The sequence below is a fragment of the Chionomys nivalis genome, chromosome X, assembly GCF_950005125.1.
Source record: "Chionomys nivalis chromosome X, mChiNiv1.1, whole genome shotgun sequence".
NCBI classification, from domain to species: domain Eukaryota; kingdom Metazoa; phylum Chordata; class Mammalia; order Rodentia; family Cricetidae; genus Chionomys; species Chionomys nivalis.
In genome coordinates this window covers 126,260,599-126,282,903 of record NC_080112.1, presented here as the reverse complement: position 1 = coordinate 126,282,903, position 22,305 = coordinate 126,260,599, and the positions used below count along the sequence as shown (strand labels likewise).

General features: G+C 39.4%; 1 protein-coding gene across 2 annotated transcripts in view; it reads left to right on the top strand.

The window, feature by feature from the left end:
• The window catches only part of Arhgap6 (Rho GTPase activating protein 6), a 514,638-nt gene that overhangs the window by 253,317 nt on the left and 239,016 nt on the right, over nt 1-22,305 (top strand). Inside the window, exon 1 of one of the 2 annotated variants that reach the window (XM_057760294.1) lies at nt 535-725. The exons of the other annotated variant lie outside the window; for it this stretch is intronic. Within the exon in view, the coding sequence (XP_057616277.1) occupies nt 681-725 (45 nt within the window). The 5' untranslated portion in view covers nt 535-680. Of the gene's footprint in view, nt 1-534; nt 726-22,305 lie in introns of those variants that run through there. 2 annotated transcript variants of the gene reach the window in all.

Sequence of the window (22,305 nt, the reverse complement as noted above, 5' to 3'; positions counted from 1 at the left end):
TGTCCAGCCTCCAAATCATCCTCCCAGCTTCAGCAGGTCCCAGAGGCAGTATTGCTTAGATTCTTCTCACGTGCCTGAGATCTCTGAGGGTCCCAGCATTTTGAGACTCAGATCAAGGTTTTCAAACCCTCAACTCCCTTGAGATCGATGGGAATTGCCTTCTAGCAACAGGCGCCCAGCTCTTTGAAAGTTAATCAAAATTTCTCTTGGAAACCTAAGCTTTTCTCTGCGCAGGTGTTGAAGCCCCAGCCTTGAATGTCAGGACTAGGGGGCCGGGGAGGAGTCAAGTGCTAGGAGGCGGGACATTGGCCAACCTGACACCTGTCTTGGGCGACCTCAGTGGCTGCAGCCTCCAACAGCTGGCAGCGGCCACTGCCTCAGCAGGGACTGGCCAGGAGCGGAAGGAATTAAATGCCCGCCCATCTCATCAGACTTGGCCGCTCCCTCCTCCTCCTCGCCCTCCCCCTGCTCGCTGCCTCCTCCTCCCGGTCCCCACAGGCTCTGCCTCGGGACTTCGTGCCAGCGACTCGCGGAGCCAAGCTCGGGCTCAGTGCGCTCAGAGCACAGCAGGGCTGACGCCCAGAGCTTACTCTGAGATGGCAGTGAAGTAAAGGGAACCTCTAAGAGACACTGTGACTCTAGGCTGAGCAGGAGAGCCTGCTGCTCCTCCAGGCGGGGACATGGGGGACCCGTCCTACAGCGAGAAGCCGCGACTCCACTACGCGGTAAGGTCCCGGCAGGCACGGAGACAAAAGGGGGCGCCACTTGGCTGGCAAAGAAGGGGGACTGCGTGGAGGTGATGGGATCCGCTCTCTAGAGGTCTTTTGGCTGGGGAATTGGGTGTGCCAGGTACCTCACCCGGGAGGGCCACCTGCTCCAGAACTCAGCCATGCTCCTCGAAATCCATGCATGAAGCCGTCGGTGCACTCAGTGTCCCTTGACTTGAGCAGTGGTCACTGAGTCCACTACCTGGGGCTGGACCCCATCACTACCTTGCTGCTTTTGGTTAGATATAATGGAAAGACTAGAATTGAGGTAGATAGAAGTGAAGGCTATCCACTAATCTGGATGTGCGGCCAGCGGAGTTGCTGGAGAAATGTCGCAGGGAGCTTTAAGTGCACCGAGTTTATTCCTTGGAAGGAGTTTGTACATTTTCCTAGGAGTGTGCAGATTATCTGCTTAATTTAAGGGGTTACCAGGAAGTCCTCTCTTGGATCCTTCCTTACCTCATGGTGACCTCTCTTCTTTGTGTTAACTTCAATATCCCACAAATATTTATTGGGGACTTATTTTGTGCTGTCGCTGCAGGTACCCACCGAGCATATGCAATATATGGAAAGCTCATGGAACTTGTGTCCTTTGAAGGAGTCCACGTTTCACATTAATGGCTAACCAAAGAAAATTCTAGACTAAGCATTTCTTTTTTTTTTTTTTTTTTGAGAGAGAGAGAGAGAGAGAGAGAGAGAGAGAGAGAGAGGAGGAAAGAAGATAAGAAGGGAGAAAAGAAAGATCTTTGAGCAATGAGCACTACTTCTGAAGACTGTCAGGAGGGGACAGGCAGCAGCTTTTAGACCTTTCATTTTCAACCTTGAAGATGTGTAGTTTTGAGATGAGACGCCACAGTTGTTCTGTCGTCTGCTGGTTTACTGGGCTTTCTCTGACGTGCTTTTTTCACTGTTGAGTTTGAGCATTCTGACTGCCAATTTGAAAAAAAAAAAAACCTGGAGAGAAACAGACAAGACAAAGAGCTGACAAGAATAAAAATCAATATTTATAGTAAGGCAAAGGCTGTCTGGAATTCGCATACTCCCATTAAAACTGTATTTTTTATTTCAATGAAGGCTTTGATGCAGTCAGGAATGGTAGGCTCAGAGATTCAGGAGCTGCCTGGGTTGGTTCTAGACCAGTCACTGAGGCAAATTGAGCACCTCTTATCACTTCTTTCCACTGGAAAGGTGAGGGTGTGAGCTAGGAAACTGTTAAGTTTCTTTCCTAGGCTGGTTTTCAAGGAACAAGAAACAGCTCTTTCTCTGGTTTAGCATAGCTGTTTGTCCGGAAAAGCCAAGTGAGTGTTGCGCAGTTACTGATGCTTGTTCGTTTCTGCGGAGGCACTGGTGGCTCTGGGATTGACCTTTTAAAGTAGTCTTAAGGGTAATCAGTTTTCTGTAATGGTTGCTATTCTGTCCTATTTGTGCACTCTCATCACCTGCCTTCAACATATTGTCCATAAGCTGTGTCCTGGTGCCTTTTGGTTTGTAATTACAGGTCATTTTGAGCCCCTCCTTAGAGTGCTGGTGGCCGAGGAAAGGTGATAACTGGCTCCTTACATAAAAACCTATGTGGCCATTTAATGAATGGCTATTACTTCCATATACAAATATATAAATACAGCCCAAGTATTTCATATTGTCATTTTAATTTATCTCTCCTAAAATAATAAATTCATGGTCAAGCTCATGGCACTATATCCTCTTAGGCTCTAAATGTTTGACGGTAAACAGCCCTTTCTACTAATTTGGGTCTTTATGCAGATGTGCTTTGTATTAGGACTGGGAAAGGGAAGATTTTAGAGAGCGTTTCTGAAAGAAATCACCTGGGTGCTCTGAATATATATATATATATATATATATATATATATATATATATATATATATATATATCCGTTATAATGATGAGGCAGCATAGTAGGTGGAATTCAAAGTAAAACTTGTTGCTTTTCACAGTAGCAAGACCCTTTGGGGCTGAAGATTCACTGCTGAACTCTGTCTACCTCAGTCATTTGGGTTTTTAATAATTCTGGACTTGTTTTGTCCTTCAGCACAAATATTCCACTTGCTTTGCTCTATGTGGTTTGACTGCACTATGCTCTTCCTGGGAAAGACTTCCCCTCTATGAGTCTTTAGTACTTCTTCACTCCCCTGAAATAAAACCCAGGGATAAATAGTTAATATTCTTTCTTTGGAGCATTTTATTTCCTGTCCAAAGCAAGACTACATATACTAAATAAGTGCTTGTCACTTATTCACTCAAAAAAAAAAAAACCTTTTGTGGAGCATCTATTGTGTGTTATGTATTTGAACAATTTCTCAGACTCAGGACACTCCATTCACCTCTTAAGGTCCACTTTAAACATCACTGAGAAAATGCATAAGTGATAAGAGTATTGAAAATTTATAGTATCTGTTACTTTTTCAAAGTGTGGTACAACGATGCTTTTCTTTATCTCCACCTCAGAATGAATGTATCATAGCAGCTTATGTTCCTGTTCAAAGTGTTCCCTCCGTGGTTTCCTCACATTCAGTCTCTGGTTATTCCATCATTACAACTGGGTGTTGTCCTTGAGTACCTCTTGGTGACTTTATCAGATTTTGGGATGCTTTCTCTGGCTCCAAATTGAAGAATAGAGTTCTGACAGAGATGGGAGAAGATGACCTGTGTTTTATAATAGCTAGGAAGAATGTTGTAAGTCATTCACATATTTGAGGGGAGTTTAGGAAATCAAACCTTCCAGACTTAGTTTGTATGGGCTGTATAGGGAATAGAGTATAAATAACAAGGATGCCAAGGATGTCATGAGTGAACCAATGGTTTTTGGCCACACTTCTGGAGAACCTACAGGCTATTAAGCATCATCAGACTTCATTCAAATTTCAAAGTGATTGGAAAAAAATTGGGTCAGTTTTAGCCTCAGATTCAAATAGTAGACTTGTGGATTATGCGAATTTTTCCATCCTCTGGTGTAAATAAATCAAATGGAAGAGCAGAGAGTTGAAGGTGGTGCAGAAATAGCTCAGTGACAGAACCAAGGACATTACCCAGGTGTCCTGTCTTGACGGAATTCTTCTGTGTTATTTATATGGTTGAAGCAGTTAAACCCAATTATTTCTCTTCCCATACGCCCTGTTGTAGTAAACAAAATATGAGGCTTTTAGGTATTTAATATGGTGTTTAGTAATTTAATATGTTCATCCATATTGTCAAATCACATGGTCAAATACCCTCTTAATTTGCATAGTATATATAGTCCGAATTCTAAATTTTAAATTTCTAAGAAGATCAATGCCATAAACTCCTGACTTTCCCAAAAACGCATTAGAAAAAAGATTTAGATTTGAAAATTGGCCCTGTGACTTCAGGGAGTTCTCTCCAAGTCTTTGCTTTTGAGTTGTTGACCTTTGCTCTTCTTGAACTGGACAAAGAAAGGCAAATGAAATGCTCAATATAGCCCACATGAAAAGGCACTGGACTGAGAGCATTCATTGCTGTTTGATTGGTAGATAGAAAACTCTGTGGAGTACTGGGTTCATCTTGTCCTTGCCATCATACCGGTATCTAGCAAAGTGCTGGGAGCCTAGTAGGTGCTTGTTGAGCATGTCGTGATGGCTAGGCTGCATGAACCCTGTAGAGATGAGACCTAATGTTGATCTGTTTGCTCTCTTCCATTTCTCTCAGCAGACTTGTTAACAGCTCCAGTGCTGACCTCACTTCCTGTTTGGTGTGCTTACCCTGACATCTGTACTTTTGACCAAAACATTGTAATCAGAAGTTGACTCCACCCAGTTCCACTTAACAGTGTTCTGAGGAGCTGACCCAAAAGATTAAGCCCTCTACCTTGGTAGTAAGTCCTCTCTTAACACAGGATCACAGAGGTCTTAGTACAAAACTTTTCGTGTGGTCCCTCTGGAAGCATTCATTTTGCATAGACTTTGAAGCCATTAGAATTGTTTTACGATTCAGTAATGTTGAATACAGGGTGCTCTTTGGTAGTTCTGAAGAAGTCAAAAGCTGGGCTCTGCTGTAGGGCTGTATAGATAGAAATTACTTGCCATCCATAAGTCCTTGCCAGTGGGGACATCTAAGAAATGGAGCAGATATTACTGTTTGCTTTGCATTTATCTCCTTATAAAAGTTAAAAACAAAACAACAGTGAAACTTCAACTTGTGAATAAATGAGAGGTCACTGAATTCCCTTGATGAATACCTCTACTCATTATAAATACCTTTCCTAACCTCCCATCTTCCCAGCATGGTATTTTTTTTTTTCTGTTACATTCTTACTTGGATGAAGCCTCTTTGGTCTGGAAGACCTATTGTTTAAAGAAGGCATGCCTCCCAACTTCCAAACTATTCAGTAAGCATAACTGTTACTGGATAATCAGATTCCCACTGGGTACTGTATAGTAAAGATATCAGCCAATCATTGAAACAGATACTACATATTACTTAATTTTATTTTGCGTTTTTTTCTGGGGATGAACTTCTTCCCCCCATCTTGTGATAGCCCTTCACTGGATGGATTTGATTTTCAACTTGGTTGTGAGAGTATTGTCCAGTCATAAGAATTCTTTGCTGTATTCTTGGTTCCTCATTTCCCCCTTGATAGTTTCTAAACTCTACCACCTCAGAAAACAGGTTGGGGACCATGTATTGAGAAGCATCCTTTAATAATAAAAGGATACAGTGAAATTTAGTGCTTTAAGATCTTTGGTTTGTTTCTATTGCAAGTAGAATAAATTCGTTCTTGGTCTTAACCGTCTAAACCCTCTTACATGATCTTTCTCTGCTTCTTGCTTCTTATCACCTTCTCTAGTCTGGTCATAGTATTGTATGATCTATAAAATTGACCACTTCCTCCTTGAGGAGCTTTTGTATCTGTCCTTTAAGCCGAGAACAGTCTTTGTATGGCACACTCTTCTGCAGCCTTCACGTTATTGGCAGGGAAAGAGTCGCCTTCCTTGAAGGCTTTCTTCAAAGTGTTTCTGACCCCTCTCAGTTACTATCGATCATACCACATGAGCCTCTGCTTTAATTGGATTTCTTATCATATTTTACATTCAGTGCTCATTTCTCTCAGCTGAAGTGGAAGCTTGTTCAGAACAAGCCTTCACCAATATATTTCCATCTTCTCTCCACTGCCTAGAGTAGGCAGTGGAACAAATTAGCTTCTGGTTTTTACATAGACTAATAGGAGTTTTCAAAGTTTACTCGTCGTTCATTATTTAGTGGGTTACAGATGGAGTGGGCACGGTTAAGATGTTGCCTTCATCTTTTTACACAATTCCTACTAAATGAGCATCCAAGGACCAGACTGGAAATCAATAATCTGAAAAACCTTTGTGGGTCATTCTGATATCAGTCACGTTTAGAAACAGTAGATACTGACTTACTTAGCTCACAACTTATTACTGAAGCAGCAAAAGCTTGAATCTGTTAAAAATCTAGGAATCAACAACACAGCAGCACCTGATAGCACAACGTTATACTTTATGTGACGCCAAAGTGGTAGAGTACAAAGTTTCAGAGAGCTCCCTGGTTTTAGAGGTTAGTGTCCATTTAAGTGAAACTGTCTTAGGATTTTGGAGACAGAGAAATGCTCCTTGGTCTATATATTGTGGGCTGCCAATATGTCCCCCAATTTTTGTTTTTAATTTAAGTCAGTAGTTCTCTATGAGGGGCCATTTGACAAGGTCTCAAGGCAAGTTTTTAAAAAGTCACTAATGGAAGGAGTTGTGCCTGTCATCTATTTTGTAGATACTGGAGGTGCAGGTAGGTATGCATCCTACAATATATAACAATATGCAGTGAGGAATTGTCCACTTCCAAGTGTCAGTTGTGCTGAGGACCCAAAGCCCCAACTGAGATGTTTTTTTATATAGAAATCAAAATCTTTAATGTTTGGAGAACCATTTTGTATGACATACCTCAAAACAATTCATGTATATTTCTCAGCTGTTTAGAAGATGGTTTTGACAAAATGAAAAATGCACTGTGATGGATGTGAGTCCCAACTACACAACATATTGCATGGCCATGAAGTACTGGTACTGCGAAGGGTATTGTCCTTATAGAAGTCTTGACACTTTGGGACGTTTGCTTCTTGTTTTCTCAGTACTGATGTTCTTCCAAATCCTGGGATTAAGAACTGTTTCCTTCTCTATGAATTAACATTTATTAGCCACACCTGGTGTGCTTCCTTTCTCTTTTAGGACTCAGCAGGCATGGCGGTTGCTCAAATCCGGTAAGTCTGTGTCTAAAACCTTAAGGTATAATTCTGAAAAGAGGATGTGAATCATTCTCAGAAAACCTTCATGGGTGGACAACAGACCTTCAACAGCCTGAGAGCAAGAAGTGTGGGCGTGTTCTTTTGTTCCATTGCCTAGGGATGTGACATAGACTTTTTTCACTGAAAGGAAAAAAATGAGAAAGGAGGGAGGCTGTGGCTCTAAACTCTTCGTCCTCAATCCCACCTGGACAAGCGCAGGGTAGCCTGTAGTTGGTGAGTTATCTTTTCTGCCGTTGAGATGATTGTGGGGGTCTTTTCTAAACCTCTGCCTATCTCACTTAATGGTAATTAACATGATCTGTTTTAGAATGTAGGGTCCCAAATGATGGACAAGGGGCAAATAGAGTTACTAGCCACTTGCTAGATTTTGGACAGTAGTCATCAGTTCTCCCAAACACACGTGTTCTCCTTTAAACAGAGGATAAAAGGAACAAAGGGTGAGAGAAAAAAAGGGCTGTCATCACCACTGACATAGTACTAGTTTCTTTAAGTAGAGGCAGGTTACTTTGCTGTGAATACAGTATGCTAGCCTGCCACTCCATCCACTGAGTTACATCCATAGCATTTGATATGAACAAGGGATATGATGCGGCACCAGGAATTTGATCATAAGTTTAAATATGATCATTGTTCACTTAAATATGGTTTTACTTCTGCTTTCCTTAAAACATGTTTTGACCCTTTGAAGTGAAAATCCATTAGGTTTTCCTTTCCATCTTGGCTGATATATTCTTAGCACTTTCTAATTAAAAAATTACAATAAAATGTGAGCATTTGGGGTGTCAACTAAACTAGATTTCTGAAAAGAATTTTTCAGAAGAATTTGGAGGAAAGTTGCTATGGGAACACCAACTTTTGAAGATTAACTTTAACAATATGTTTTAAGATGGTCCCTTTATACAGCTGACTGAAGTATCTGGCAAAGAAATTGCCTGAGTCAGTACAAGATTTAAACAAACTGAAGGCACCTTTTGGCATGAAGAGTGGCCCGTTCTGAGTTTCCTGAGCATCCTTATGTTGGGTGGGTGCTGCTTCATACAGGCACAAAGCCCTGGACAATATTGTAGATCTCTATTATAGCGGTACCACTTTAGTTACACCCACAGAATAGTAGAACTGTACTAAAGGGGTGGCAACTTGAGTTTTCAGAATACTTTGAAATGGTAGCCCTCAGTGTTATTTCTGTATATATGCATATGTCTTTCATGCTCCACCAGACGCTATGATGTTGGTCTTGATTGTCTAACCACAATTTAAAATGATTATCCGAACAAAAATCATTTGACTTTTGTCTCAAAACATAGGCCATTCTCTTGCTTTAAGGTATTGAATCATAGAGGAAATCATAGTGTTAAGATCTAAACAGAAAAGGCACCCAAAATGCTTAACTTGAAGAGAGAGCTATTTCTGACATGTTGACAGATGTAAGGAAAGCAATGAAGGGTGGCAAGGGACTCTGATTAGCTATGTGGAACTCTGGTCATGGAAGGTGCAACGGTATGACAACCCAGTGACTCTCAGCATGACTGGAAGGGATACTAGAAATGTGTCCAGAGGGCAAAATCTGGAGATAAAAAAGTAGACTGCAACAGTCCATCCCTTGGCATCTTGTTTTTTTTTTTTATTTTCCCGTCTCCTCGAACCAAGCCCAGACATTCTAGCAAGATATGTACCATAAGGCAGAGCCCAGAACATAGAAGGGCAGATGCTTTGTTTCCTTTCACTGTGTGTGTAGAGGGGAGGATGCTGGCAGAAAGTACCAACCTGAGTTGAAGACATTGGTGAATAGAGAGTCCAACCTGAGTGTATGCAGTCTTGGGGCTCATTTACTAATGAAAGACCCTATATTCCTTTAGAGGGCTCCCAAATTGCTTAAAGTATTTAATTAGCATATTTAAACTATTCATGTATTGTTCAAATTCCACCTGTAGCACAAATAATAAAAACCCAGAGACAGATATTGGGGTTCAGTCTGAAGGTCAGAAAAGCAAAACAGCCAGCCACTGGCTCTTACCTCTACCTCAGTCCAAAATGGTGATTCTGCCTCCAGGAATCTCAGAATGACTGTTGAGAACTGTCTCCTCCTATCTTATATTCCTATCTATGGCTGGGATTAAAGGCGTGCACCACTACCACCCAGTTTCTATAACAAACTAGTGTGGCTGCTGGGATTAAAGGTGTGTGTCACCTCTGCCTGGTCTGTGTGGCTGACCAGTGGAGCTGTTTACTCTCTGATCTTCAGACAAACTTTATTTATTAAAATACAAAAGAAATATCACTACATTTCCCCTTTTTGTCTAAAAGGAAAAGGAAGGCTACAACTAATATAAGAAAACTATATACAGTAAGTACAATGACTATATGCAATATATACAGGCAATAAATACATCTAAAATGTCTAGTTCATTTGCATTTGACAATGTCAGAGAAAATATTTCATATCTATCCTATCTTGATGAGTCCAAAGTCTTGTACCTAATTTACTTTCTATCATAACTTGCTTTCTGGTAACTTGCATAACTTGCATAAGGTAAATAAGGAAAACTATAACTATGTAGTTTTCAACTCCCTCACAGACCCAAGAAGGAAATAATATTAACTGAGTAAGCAGGAAGTGTGAGCAAATGATTTCCAAAAAATGTGAGAAATGACAGAAACAGCTGGCTGCCTGGACAATCACCCAAAGTTCCTTTGCAACGTTGGGGCCTCTATCTTCAGCCTACAGGCCTAGCATATCCAACTGACTTTTCTGTAAAGCAGGATATTCTGAAGAGGTGTAAAGAGCCCGTTGCTGGATGTTTTGCTTTTCTGACCTTCAGATTGAACCCTAATATCTGTTTCTTGGTTTTTATTAACCGTGCTACATCCACCAATGTGTACTCTATATCCCAGTAAGAATAGTCATATACTTATTAAAGGATATAATCTTTACTTACATTATTACATATGTATATGTGAACATATTATTATATACATAGCCGGGTGGTGGTGGCACATGTCTTTAATCCCAGTAATCCAGAGGCAGAGGCAGATGGATCTTTGTGAGTTCAAGGCCAGCCTGGTCTACAAGAGCTAGTTCCAGAACAGCTAGGAATGTTATGCAGAGAAGCCCTGTCTCAAAAAAATAGTAATTACACGTGTAACTTAGAAGAACACTATTGAGTGCTCTGATTAAAATTTATTACTATAAATGAAAACTGCGATGGATAATTTTCCCTCTAAGCTCATGATTAGTCTAATGTATTTTGTTTTCTAAACAGTGAAAAACAAAGAATTCATTTAGCTTTTCCCTGATTGATAAGTGTGGTTTCAGCTTTTAGCATAAATATATTGTTATTTATTTCTTCTGGTTAAGGACTGGTTGCAACCTAAGACTGCAATTGAACCTGCTTGTAACCCAGTTAATTTGGCAAAGAGAAAATGATGACCATTTTGGAGATCTTTCACTTCATTCTGTGAGCTGGTTCTTTACTGGTGGTTATTTCCTTTACTATGCATGATGTTTTGATAACTGTATCAAACAGGGTGCTGATATTCAGCTTATATGAGGACTTTAAAATCACCCACCAAATCATCCAGTCAGTAAAATGAAGTCAATAGTTCTCAGAAGAAGAAAAAAAAATACGAATGGCCAAGAAATGCTCAAAAAGGGAAGGAGTGTCAAGATCTTCAGCTATCAGGAAAATTGCTTTGAAATTCTATCTTGCCATATAAAAAATTGCTATCATCATAAAAACAAACAATAGAGAGAACACATGCCAGCAAATGGTGGTGAGGATGTGGGGAAAGGGCAATCCCTATATACTGCTGGTGGCAAAACAAACTGTTGCAGCCACTGTGGAAATCTATACGGAGCTTTCTTTAAAAAAAAAAATGCTACTATATTTCCCAGCTATGCTACTTCTAGGAATAAACCTAAGGAGACTAAGTCAATGACATATCAAAGAGACACTTTCACATCTATGTTTATTCTTGTACCATTCACAATAGCTAGAAAGTGGATTTGCCATAGTTGCCCAGAAATAGAAAAACTGGATAAAGAAAATGAGGTACACATACACAATGGAATTTCATGCAGCCACAAGAAGCAAAACAGTAATATTCGCAAGGAAATGGCTATATATGTGTCAGACCAATTTAGAAAACAGATAGCTTAAAACACATGTACATCTATTGTCACTGTGTCTGTTTTGTTTCTAATTGTTTCTTTGAAGACAATATGCCCAAAACATTGGAAAATATTAAAAGACAGAGGCCAAAACCGTCAACCAATGACAGTCTAGCTGGCAACTTGTAGCGTGTGCCTGATACATGCTCGGTACATGCACTGCTGGCAAAGGATTAATTAATTAAAGTGCTTGATCTTTTAGGAACATTTATTTTGACAGTAGTAATAATAATATTCAATATTTGTTGAACGTTTTTCATGAAGATATGAATAGCCTATACATATCATTTTATTTAATCTTTTTAAAAGAGCTTCTATAATCTAAGTATTCTTTCCCTCCTCCCCACACTGGGAAAGTCCCTGACCGCATTGAACATTGAACATAAACAGCAAGAGAAAATTAGGCAAAATTATAACGAGATTAGCAAGATTTTGGTGTTGTTTTGTTAACAACAACAACACACACACACATACCACCACCACCACCAATGAACCCGTTTGATACTTTTAATTGACTGCTGTGATTTTATAATTTTCATTAGCAAAGTGATTTTGAATGAAACATGGCAAAATTTAATGCTCCTTGAATGCTTCTCTTGTCCTTTTTCCATGACTGTCCTAATGGACTATCCATTTCAGGAATGACGTTGCATGGTTAAACTCTCAGCCACCTGGAAAAGGTACATGTGAACTTGCCGTCTTCCTTCATCAACGTTTTCCAAAAGTATTTATAAACAAGGATAAACTCAAGCACCTTGTGTATTTGCAGTGGCTCTGGTCAGTACAGTGGTTATGTAAACCCTGGCATTCATGGCACACGAGCATTCTTCCTTTTTCATTTTCAAGGGAGTGGCAGCTCATAGACCTCTCTTGGGGAAAAGATTGACCCTTATCAAGATTAGCTGTACACCCGTAATTGCTGGTCTTTTTTTTTTTCTTTCAGGATGGCTGCAGAGTAAAACGTTATCATTAGGACACAGCTACAAAGACTTCCTGCATTTATTTAGTTCCCACCACTTAGAAAAAAAAAAAAGGTATCACAAGTGCCGATATTGTCCAATTGTGCAAAGATAAGCACACTTTTTACTGTGTGCTTCACTTAGTGATGCCTCATCATATGATTATGCTTTGAAATATATTGGTAAGGGAGACTATTTTTACAACTTAGACATATGGAACCCAGCTCTTCCTTTCAGTAAGTTAGGCAACTAGCACTACATTGCTAGAACTCTTTATCATCATTCCTCGCAAACATTTGTAAAAGAACCTAGGCTCTTCTAGAGAGCCTAAGGTCAGCTTTGATTTTAGGAACTATGGGATCTTTTAGGATATTGGTTCTCAGCCTTTCTAACGTTGCAGCCCTTTAATACAGTTCCTCATGTTATGGTGACCCTCAACCATAACATTTTGTTGCTACTTAATAACTGTAATTTTGCTACTGTTATGAATCATAATGTAAACATCTGTGTTTTCCAATGGTCTTTGGTGACCCCTGTGCATGAGTCACTCAAAGGGGTTGTCACCCAAAGGTTGAGAACCACTGTTCTGGGTGATCTCTGTACTGAGATGCACTTTTCTATTTAATGCAGCTTCATCATAAAGTTTTGGAACATGGAACTAATTCCTACTTTATAGTGTGTTGTATGAATGTAGAGTTGTGTTTGTAACAGTTAGCTATTGTCAGACTAATGGTCTGTGACAGACTACTCTGGCTCAGAGGATGCTGCATATATATTTAGGAGCACAAGAATGTAAATAGAATCAATGAAGTACTCCCAGGGTATAAACAGGAATCTAGCACATTGCTGTTTCCTCTTACCTGCCATTGGCTGGAGCAAATCACATTTACACGGCTACTGTCTTGGTAAGGAAATGCTTTCCTTTCAAGATGGGGGTGAAGAAAAGGGGAGTGGAAGAAGTTAAGAAGTGCAGAAATGCACTCACTACACACACACACACAACGTTTAATCAAATTGCTGAGTGCACTAACATTTTTAAGAATACAGAAATTTATTTCATTTTTTCTTGCAATTTGGTCAATGAATTTGTTCTATACTGAAAATCTATATATTTCATCATATACAACAGATGTAAAATTTGGGTATCCTTCCACTTATACCCCAAGACCACAGTAATAGGATAATAATGTGTTTTTTAAAATATTATATAAATAATATTCATGTTTAATCAGAATTGCCACAGTCTTCCCTAGTTCCTTCATCTTCAGTAGCTCTCGTTCCTCAAACTAGCAAATGGAGGCATTCATAATTTCTCTAGAGACTTCAAAAAATCAATCAGTCTATCTGTTTATCTTTCTGTTTGTCTACTCATCTAGAATTCTTCTATGATTTGAGAAAAAGAACTCAGTCTATAGCCAAAACTGCACTGGATTTCACTACCTGTCCTAGGGTGCTCTCAAACTCTTGACAGTCCTCTTCCCCTGACTCTTGTGTACTGAAATAGATGTGCACCAATACAGCTGTCTCAAGGTTTCTTCTTTTTTATACATAGATTTACGTTTATTTTCTGTATATTTGTGATCTGCATGCGTACATGTCTGTGCAGCTATGCACAGTGGCCATGGAAGCCAGGAGAGGGAATCAGATCCCCTGGAACTGGAGTTAGAGACTATTATGAGCCACCATATGGGTGCTGGGAATTGAACCTGGGGCCTCCAGAAGAGCTCTTCTTTATTATAAATTTTCATTTAGTCCTTGTGTCTTTCACAGCATGCACATCGGTTCCACTCACTTTCCTGTCCCTTTACATTCTGAAGAGCTCTTAACCACTGAGCCATCTCCCCAGTACCTCAAAGTTTATTCTTGATTGCCCAAAAAGATGTTTGTGTGTATGGTATGCAGTAAATTTTTAAGCATGTATGCATTCTGGAATGCATAAATAAAGGTAGCTAACAGAATTATAGCCTCCTACTTGTTTTGTGGTAGGAACACTGTGTCTCATGTTAGAAGTTCTCAAATAAATAAAAAAATTTCTTAACTATAGTCATCAGTTAGTACTAACAATAACAACTTTAAACTCTCCCCTTGTTTACCTGAAAATTTGTGTCCTTTGACCAACAACTCTCTGAAGATTTTTATATTTACTTCTATTTATTAGTGTCATTTAACAGTTTTTATACACTTGCTGCTTGTTTTAAAATCAGAAGCAATTACAAATGAGGTGATTTTCAGTTGAAAATAATTATTTTTAAAATGACTAATTCATTATCTATCCTGACATGTAAATAAATGAGGTAAATTAAAAATAGAATAGATACATAAAAATCTCTTATCTTTGAAGTATAAAAATTTTGCCTCATTTTCCTTCATTATATCAACTTAATTGCCCAGCTGCCATTTCCTGCCTGAAACTGCAGCATTAGTTGTTAAATAAAGGGCCAGAGAACTCTGGCCTATGGGTCAGTTCAGACCCTTGCCTCCTTCATATGCGTCTTGCAAACTAAGAATAACTTTTACATTTTATTTATTGACCATTTTGTCTGTGTGTGTGTTTTGCCTGAATGTGTATCTGCACACCATGTTTGTGCCTGGTGCCCAAGGCAGTAAGGAGATGGTAACAGATACCCTGGAACTAGAGTTACAGATGGTTCTGAGCTTCCATGCAGATGCTGGGAATTCAACCTGGGTCCTCTATAGGAGCAGCCAGTGTTCTTAACCATTGAATTATCTCTCCAGCACAAGTTTTACATTTTTAGATGGTTGAAAAAAAATCAGGCCGGGCAGTGGTGGCGCACGCCTTTAATCCCAGCACTCGGGAGGCAGAGGCAGGCGGATCTCTGTGAGTTCGAGGCCAGCCTGGTCTACAAGAGCTAGTTCCAGGACAGGCACCAAAGCTACAGAGAAACCCTGTCTCAAAAAAAAAAAAAAAAAATCAGGATATTTCAGGCCATGTAAAAATTATAGAGAATAATATTTTGGGTCTATATATAAAGTTTTATTAAAACACATCCACATCCATTCATTTACATATTATCTGCGGATACAATGTCAAAATCAAATATTTTCAAAAGACTGTATAGCTTTGCTTTCTGTCCTTTTACTGCAAAAGTTTATTTCTAGTGTAAAACGAGTCTCAAACTACCATAGAGTCTTTAGACAGGTCTAGTGTTGTGTTATGTAAGTACAAGGTACAAAATAAAGTCAGCTCTTGCATAAAAAGTAATGCATATATGTATATAGATTGAAGTGTGTGAAGCTCATCTCTTTTCTCAATTTCTACATCACTGGAAAATCCTTTGGATTTAAGGTATAAATAATAATTTAAAACAATAAAATCAAGGCCTGCCATGGTGATGCACATTTAATTTCAGCACTCAGGAGGGTGAGGCAGGCAAATCTCTGTAAGTTTCAAGGCCAGCCTGATCTATACAGAGAGTTCAATGCCAGTCAGTGCTACACAAAGATACATTGTCTCAAGAAAAACAAAGAAAATTCCTTAACTTTGGGGGCCTGGGCAGATGACTCAATGGTTAAGAATGCACCTGCTCTCCCAGAGGACCTGAATTGAATTTCTGGCACCCACATTGGCTTAGAACCGCCTGTAAATCTTGATCCAGGGGCTCTAATGCCTTCTGGTCCCTGTGTACAACTGTATTGATGTCCAAACAACCACACCGAAACACACATATACACTTAAGAATGAAAATTAAAATTGTAAAAGATACATTATAACATTAAAAACATAAAACTTTATAAATCTTTAGGTACTACAACATACAACTCTTTTGGACTGAAATCCTAGAGATGCAGAATTTTATAAATACCATACTTGAATTATGCACATTATAGCTATAATTGTTGTTTTACAATACTGTATACTAAATACTCCTTAACAGTGATGTTTCTGGAAGTTTAATCCAGATTCGATTCATAAAGAAACTGACTAGCAGGTCAATGTGTTTGCTGATCTTAGGATACTTTCACTGTCCTTTTAGGATAACATGTTACATTAAGTGTTGCCAAATTAAAAAGAAGTACAACTTCACATAAACTTGTTAAATTGATGTTAAAAATAAATGGGTGAGTTAGGAGCATGGGGGAAGGGGGTAGAAGGAAGGGGAGAAGTGGTGGTTGTGGAGAACTTGAGGGAATGGGATAGTCAAGATGGAGGAAGGACAGATATGAGAGCAAGGAAAGAGATATCTTGATTGAGGGAGCCATTATGGAGTTAGCAAGAAACTTGGCTCTAGAATAATGCCCAAGAACCCACAGTGATGACCCCAGCTAAGACCCTAAGCAATAGAGAAGAGGGTGTCTGAAGTGACCTTACCCTGTAGTCAGACTGATGATTATCTTAAATATCACCATAGAACCTTTGTCCAACAACACGGGGAACAGAGGCAATGACCCACATCGGAGCCCTGGACTGAGCTCCCAAGATCCAGTTGAAGAGTGGAAGGAGTGAGAGTATGAGCAAGGAATTCAAGACCATGAGGGGTTCATTCACTGAGACAGTTTGCTTGAGCTAATGGTAGCTCACCAACTCCAATTGGACTGGGAGTCAACTCTGAAGGGGGTTGACAGTTGGGGCAGACTGAGGGGCCACTGGTGGTGACAGTAGGATTTGTCTCTATGGCATGTACTGGCTTCTTGGAATCCTATTCTCTTTGGATGTAAACCTTGCTTGGACTGGATGTAGTAGGGAGGGCCTTAGACTTTCCACAGTTCAGGGTGCATAACCCTTTCTTGGGATTGGAGGGGGTTGGGTGGAAGGGTCTATGGAAGGAGTGGGAGGGGAGAGGGAGGAGGGGAGGGAGTAGGAGGAAGGGAGGGAGTGGGAATTTGGATTGGCAATTTTTTTAAGTAATAAAATAAAAAAATAAAAATAAATAAATGGATGGCATGTGCCTTTAATCCCAGCACTCAGGAGAGAGGGGCAGGCAGATCCCTGTGAGTTCAAGGCCAGCCTCAGCTACAGAACACATTTCAAGACAGTCTCCAAAGCTACACAGAGAAACTCTGCCTTGAAAAAATAAACAACAACAACAACAACAACAAAAAAACAAGTAAATGGGAGTATGGGGTAAAACAATGGGGGTTTTCATGACTTATTAGGTAAGTACCATAGGCAGAATAACGTTTTAAAGGTTGCCGTGTTTATCTTGTCAAAGAGGAGAATTAGACTGTGAAAACTGTCATTCTCTTAGTGATTTAGAATTGCGGGTCTTCTTGTTTATACACTGAGGTTCAACATCACTGTATCTAGAGCTCCTGTAAAGGAGAGATTGTAAAGAAAGGCTCACTATAAACATACGACTGCTCCATGCTTTCAACTCTGCATAGTAAGCAACTCTGCCACAGAGCTGGATGAGTGTGTAAGTGAGCTCTCGGTCTTGCCAGAACAGCCGTGTTTTGCCAAGGGATGTGGCCTGGTCTTCCACTCTCTGATGTTTCTTTTGGCTGACTTTTTCACATTCCTGTGACCCCTTTGAATGGAGATGCCTTAACAGCTTTTGCTCTCCGACATGGCCTCCTGCTATCATTTCCTGCAGGTCTTGCCTTAGATCTCAGCAGCTTCCTGAGTAAATGTCACCTTGGTGTCTTTCTTCTAAGAGGATCTCCATAGTCTCACCGTGTTAACTCCCCAAGAGTTTAAGCATAACCATGAGTCTTACCATTGCACTGTACAGGAGTCTGAGCTTGGAATTCTCTTTGATTCCAAAGCAAGGGGCTAGGTGGGGTGGGAACAGGGCACTAGAAAAATGTCCCTGAGGGTGGGGATCAAATGACCCTAGAGGAGGAAATTCCAGTTGAAAATAGAAATCAGGTCAGCACCCTTGTGAGAACCATAGCATGCTCTACTTAGAAACTGGCAACCTGTGACTTGTGGAGACCTCTGGCAGAAGTTTGTGGATTGGTCTAGATAGGAGGTTTGGTTTTAGGAAAGTAATTGGGCGGTACAAATCCGAACTCAGACACACTTATCTCCATTCACAGTTGTGTTGTGCTGTACTACAGAGGGATGTGGAAATGACTCGATTTTGTGCAGTGTGTCATGCTGATCAATGGTTAGTTCTTTAATATAAAAAGACAATTCAAAAGCAGTATTTTCTTTTATTGAGAAATGATGTTTGTGGGGGTGGGAGGTAAGGAGGAAAGGAGAGAGAGAGAGAGAGAGAGAGAGAGAGAGAGAGAGAGAGAGAGAGAGGAGAGATGAGAGACTATGGAATGGGGAATAACTTCCTATACACCGTCACAAGATTTTTCTTCACTGTTAGGGGGCAAAACAAGTTATTTTGTGGAAGCTACATACTCTTCTCTCATTAATTCAATGAAAAGATCTCAGTTAATCGATGTTCCTTAAAAATAAAAGCTTTTAATATCTTTATCTTTTACTAAAGTTGTTAAATACAGTTGAAAATGTACGTTAGTATGAGGTTGCTAGGAAGACTCGTACTGCGACACAGTTCCAGGGTAATTTAAAGACTGTTTGCTATGTAGGGTGATTTCTAGGGCCCTTGAAGGGCTGTGGAACAGAATGTCGTGGTGAGAAATTTCTTTTGTTCAATTTAGCCTGTGGTACAAATTTAAGGGATATTAAGCCTATCTAGAAGTTTCAATGCACAAAGAAGGAATACGTATGCTAATGGATTTTGGTTTGTGGGAGTGGTTAGTTATATCAGCTGACAAAGTTTAGTGTACTTTTGCCTTCTTCAAAGTCACTCCATATTATTAGCAGTCTTTCTTCATTCATCTCCATGGTGACTAGCACTTTAGGCCATGGAAAGCTAATACTTTGCTTTTTGCCTCTCGACTACTTAATATGAAATTTTTTATATAAATGAGCCCATATAATGTAGGATCCTTTCCCATTGACTCCTTTCAGTTAACATGCTTTCAATTTATATATATGTATGTTGAAGCATGTTATCAGGAAGAAGTTCCTTTTTACAACCAGGTAATTCTCTATTGAATGACTATATATGTATATATATATATATATATATATATATATATATATAGCCATCAAATACAAATATACATACACATGTATATATATGTGTGTGTATGTATATTTATGTTTGTCTTGAACTCATTATGTAGCCGATGATGACCTTGAAATTTTGATCATCCTGCCTCTGTGTTCTGAGTGTTGGGATTGAAGATGTGTGCTATCATGCCTGGTTTTATGTGGCACTGAGGATGGATCTCAGGGTTTAAGTGTACGCTAGGCAAGCATTCTATAGATTGAGTCACATCTTTAACCCTAATCTTCCATCTTATGGATATGACACATTTGTTTATTCTTTAATCAGGTAACAGATGTTTGTCTTGCTTCCAGTTTCTTTCTTGCTGCTCTGAACATTTACGTGTTTTGTGTAGATGCATGCTTTCATTTCTCAGGAAGATCCCCCTAGGAGTGTAGTTTTCTGGGTCATCATGGGAACTCCATTCTCTCTTCTGAGGAGCTGTTTTCCAAAACTGACTAAATACTTTCACGTGTCCTCAACAGGTCCAGTTTTCCACATTCTCAGCAGCAGATGCTGACTCTTCGGCTTTTTGGTCCTAGCCATCCTAGTTGTTTGTTTGTGAACAACTTTTTTTGTCTCATCTTTTTTCTCTTTGGAAGCAAAGACACATTAGAAGGAGGTCATATGGTTTCAAGTTCCATTTCCTATGGTGCTCTTTTTAAAAATTGTTAAACTACCTGTGCGTTTATAAACAGAATCCTTCTCTTAAAAATAGATCCCTGAAGTTTGCACATATTCTAACAGTAACCATTTCACAAAGTAAATGGCACACCCTTCTTTTTTCCTCCTGTTCAACTCCGGAAACATAACCCTGAACATGGATTCCCTGGTGGACCTTCATATCTCTTATGGCATAGTGGCAAAGGCCCCTGGGTTAAGATTTCTGTTCCAATGCTTAGCAGCAACACTCTGAAAGTCCAGAGGGCATGTGGCCACAGCTTCTGGCATCGATATCACAGGATACATCCTGAGATAAACTCTGCCCACTTCCCTGCAGACCATAGAGTCACTTCAACTCTACTGTATCTGTTATGCCTAGAAAAGTGATGTCTCTGCCTAATCTATAGGCCAAATGGACAGACAGTATATGGTTGAAGACAAGGAATGTTCTCTAGGAAGAAATTGGTGAGAAAAACCCATGGAGCCAAAAGACATAGAAGATGGAAGAAAGGAAGTACAAAAAGTGAGGCAGTGAAGCAGTAGGTATTCTGAGAGGCCTTAGCCAGATGGGTTGGGGTAGGTAAGAAGAATGATAGTCTTGGGTGACTCACAGTATGAAGACTGAGATCTAGGAAAAAATGGAAGATATGAAATATGTGAAGTATGGAGTGTGTTTGTGTTGATCAATTTTCTCATATTATTAAAAGGCAATGAAATTGAAGACACTCAGCATAGGGTGCCTTTATATTGCTGGGATAGCCATAGTTTCTCCAAATTTGGTTATCTTCTCAACCATCATTATAAAAATTGATGGATACATATTGTGAGATGCTAATTCCTATAAACATGCTTTCCACTGGTCTTAGCTGCCTCTGAGCAGCAATTTTTACATGCCAATTAACTAGCACAAAGAGGATTCTAATATTTCAATTTGATTAGCAGCATCCCTGATGACCAAATTCTGTCATCATATCTCCTTATAGTCGGGGACTATTGGGTGACTTTTGAACCATCCCAAGGAAAATTATTCAACACTAGAGACGGTTTTATAACAGTAAGGTGGAATTTTCTATTTAAGGACTCTCTATGGCTGCTCACCATAACAGGAGGTGACCATGGCCGCAAAAAGGACTTGGTTTCCTTTCTCTGTTACAGAAAAAAAAAATCCCACCAAGAACAGTAATAAAAAAAGACCCCTGAAGGATTATGAAGAGACTAGTAGATATTTTAGCTGAAAATTACACAATTCTTGCCCGTTTATAACATACTTGTCACATATCATACATTGAGAAGTTGGTTGCCATTTTTGTTATCAAACCATTCTCTTCTCTTTGTTTCCAACCACATACAAATATGCACACACCACATCTGCTTAGTAGGCTGCCAGAATGTGTTCTTAATTTTTGACTCAGAAGTTCCGGATAAGACCTTTGGCCAGTGAACACATAGCTTATAGTTAAATTTTCAGTGTTTTGTTGAAGATAATTGTATCATATTTTAGGTAAGCGACTGATAGCTCACAAAGTCTACTCTCAATATTAAAACTATTTGAAAGACCCTTAGGGTGTTAAGTGTGCTAGCAGAACAAAAAATATTCAGCTGTAGAATGTTATTTCTATATCTGATTCCTTCACTACTCTGTTGAATTCCACAACAACTCCTCCCCATTCTTCTCCAATAAGCCCTTGAAAACATAAAACATAAAGCTCACCAACAGGGCATAAACACACACACACACACAAAATCAAATTATTATTCATTTGGAAAAGAAAAATGAAACTCACAGGAAATGCTAGCTTATAACCACTAAGCTGGCAACAATGAAAAAGATAATAAAAAGTGTTGCCTAGGATTTGAAAAAATTAGAACCCTCACAAACTGCTGGTGAGAATTTAAAATGGTGTAGCCAGTTTGAGAAAGAGCTTGTCAGTTCCACAATAGCTTAAACATGGAGTTACTATATGAGCTCTTAGGGAAATAAACAAGAGAAATACGTACTTGGGTATATATACACTGCTGATAATAGTAAAAAATGAAAAAAAATCCTACGTCTCCATCAACTGATGAATTGATAAAGTGCTGTCTGATCCTAAAAGGGAACAGTATTCATCGACACAATAACTGAAGTAGTAGTGTATTCTTTATCATGGACAAGCCTCGAAAAGTTTATGCTAAGTAAAAGAAGTGAATTTATATCATATAAAAAGTTACATGACATAAAATTCTCTTTTTATAGTGTGTCCAGAGTAGACAAATCCAACTTATAAAGAAAGCAGATTGGTGCTTCTCCAGGACAGAGGCAAGGGGTGGGGCGAGAGAAAATAAAGAATGGCTTTTCATGAATGGATATAGAGTTTCTTTTCAAGTTGAAAAGTCGATTCTGAAATTGGTTGTGGTGGTAGTTGCACAATTCTGAATATATAA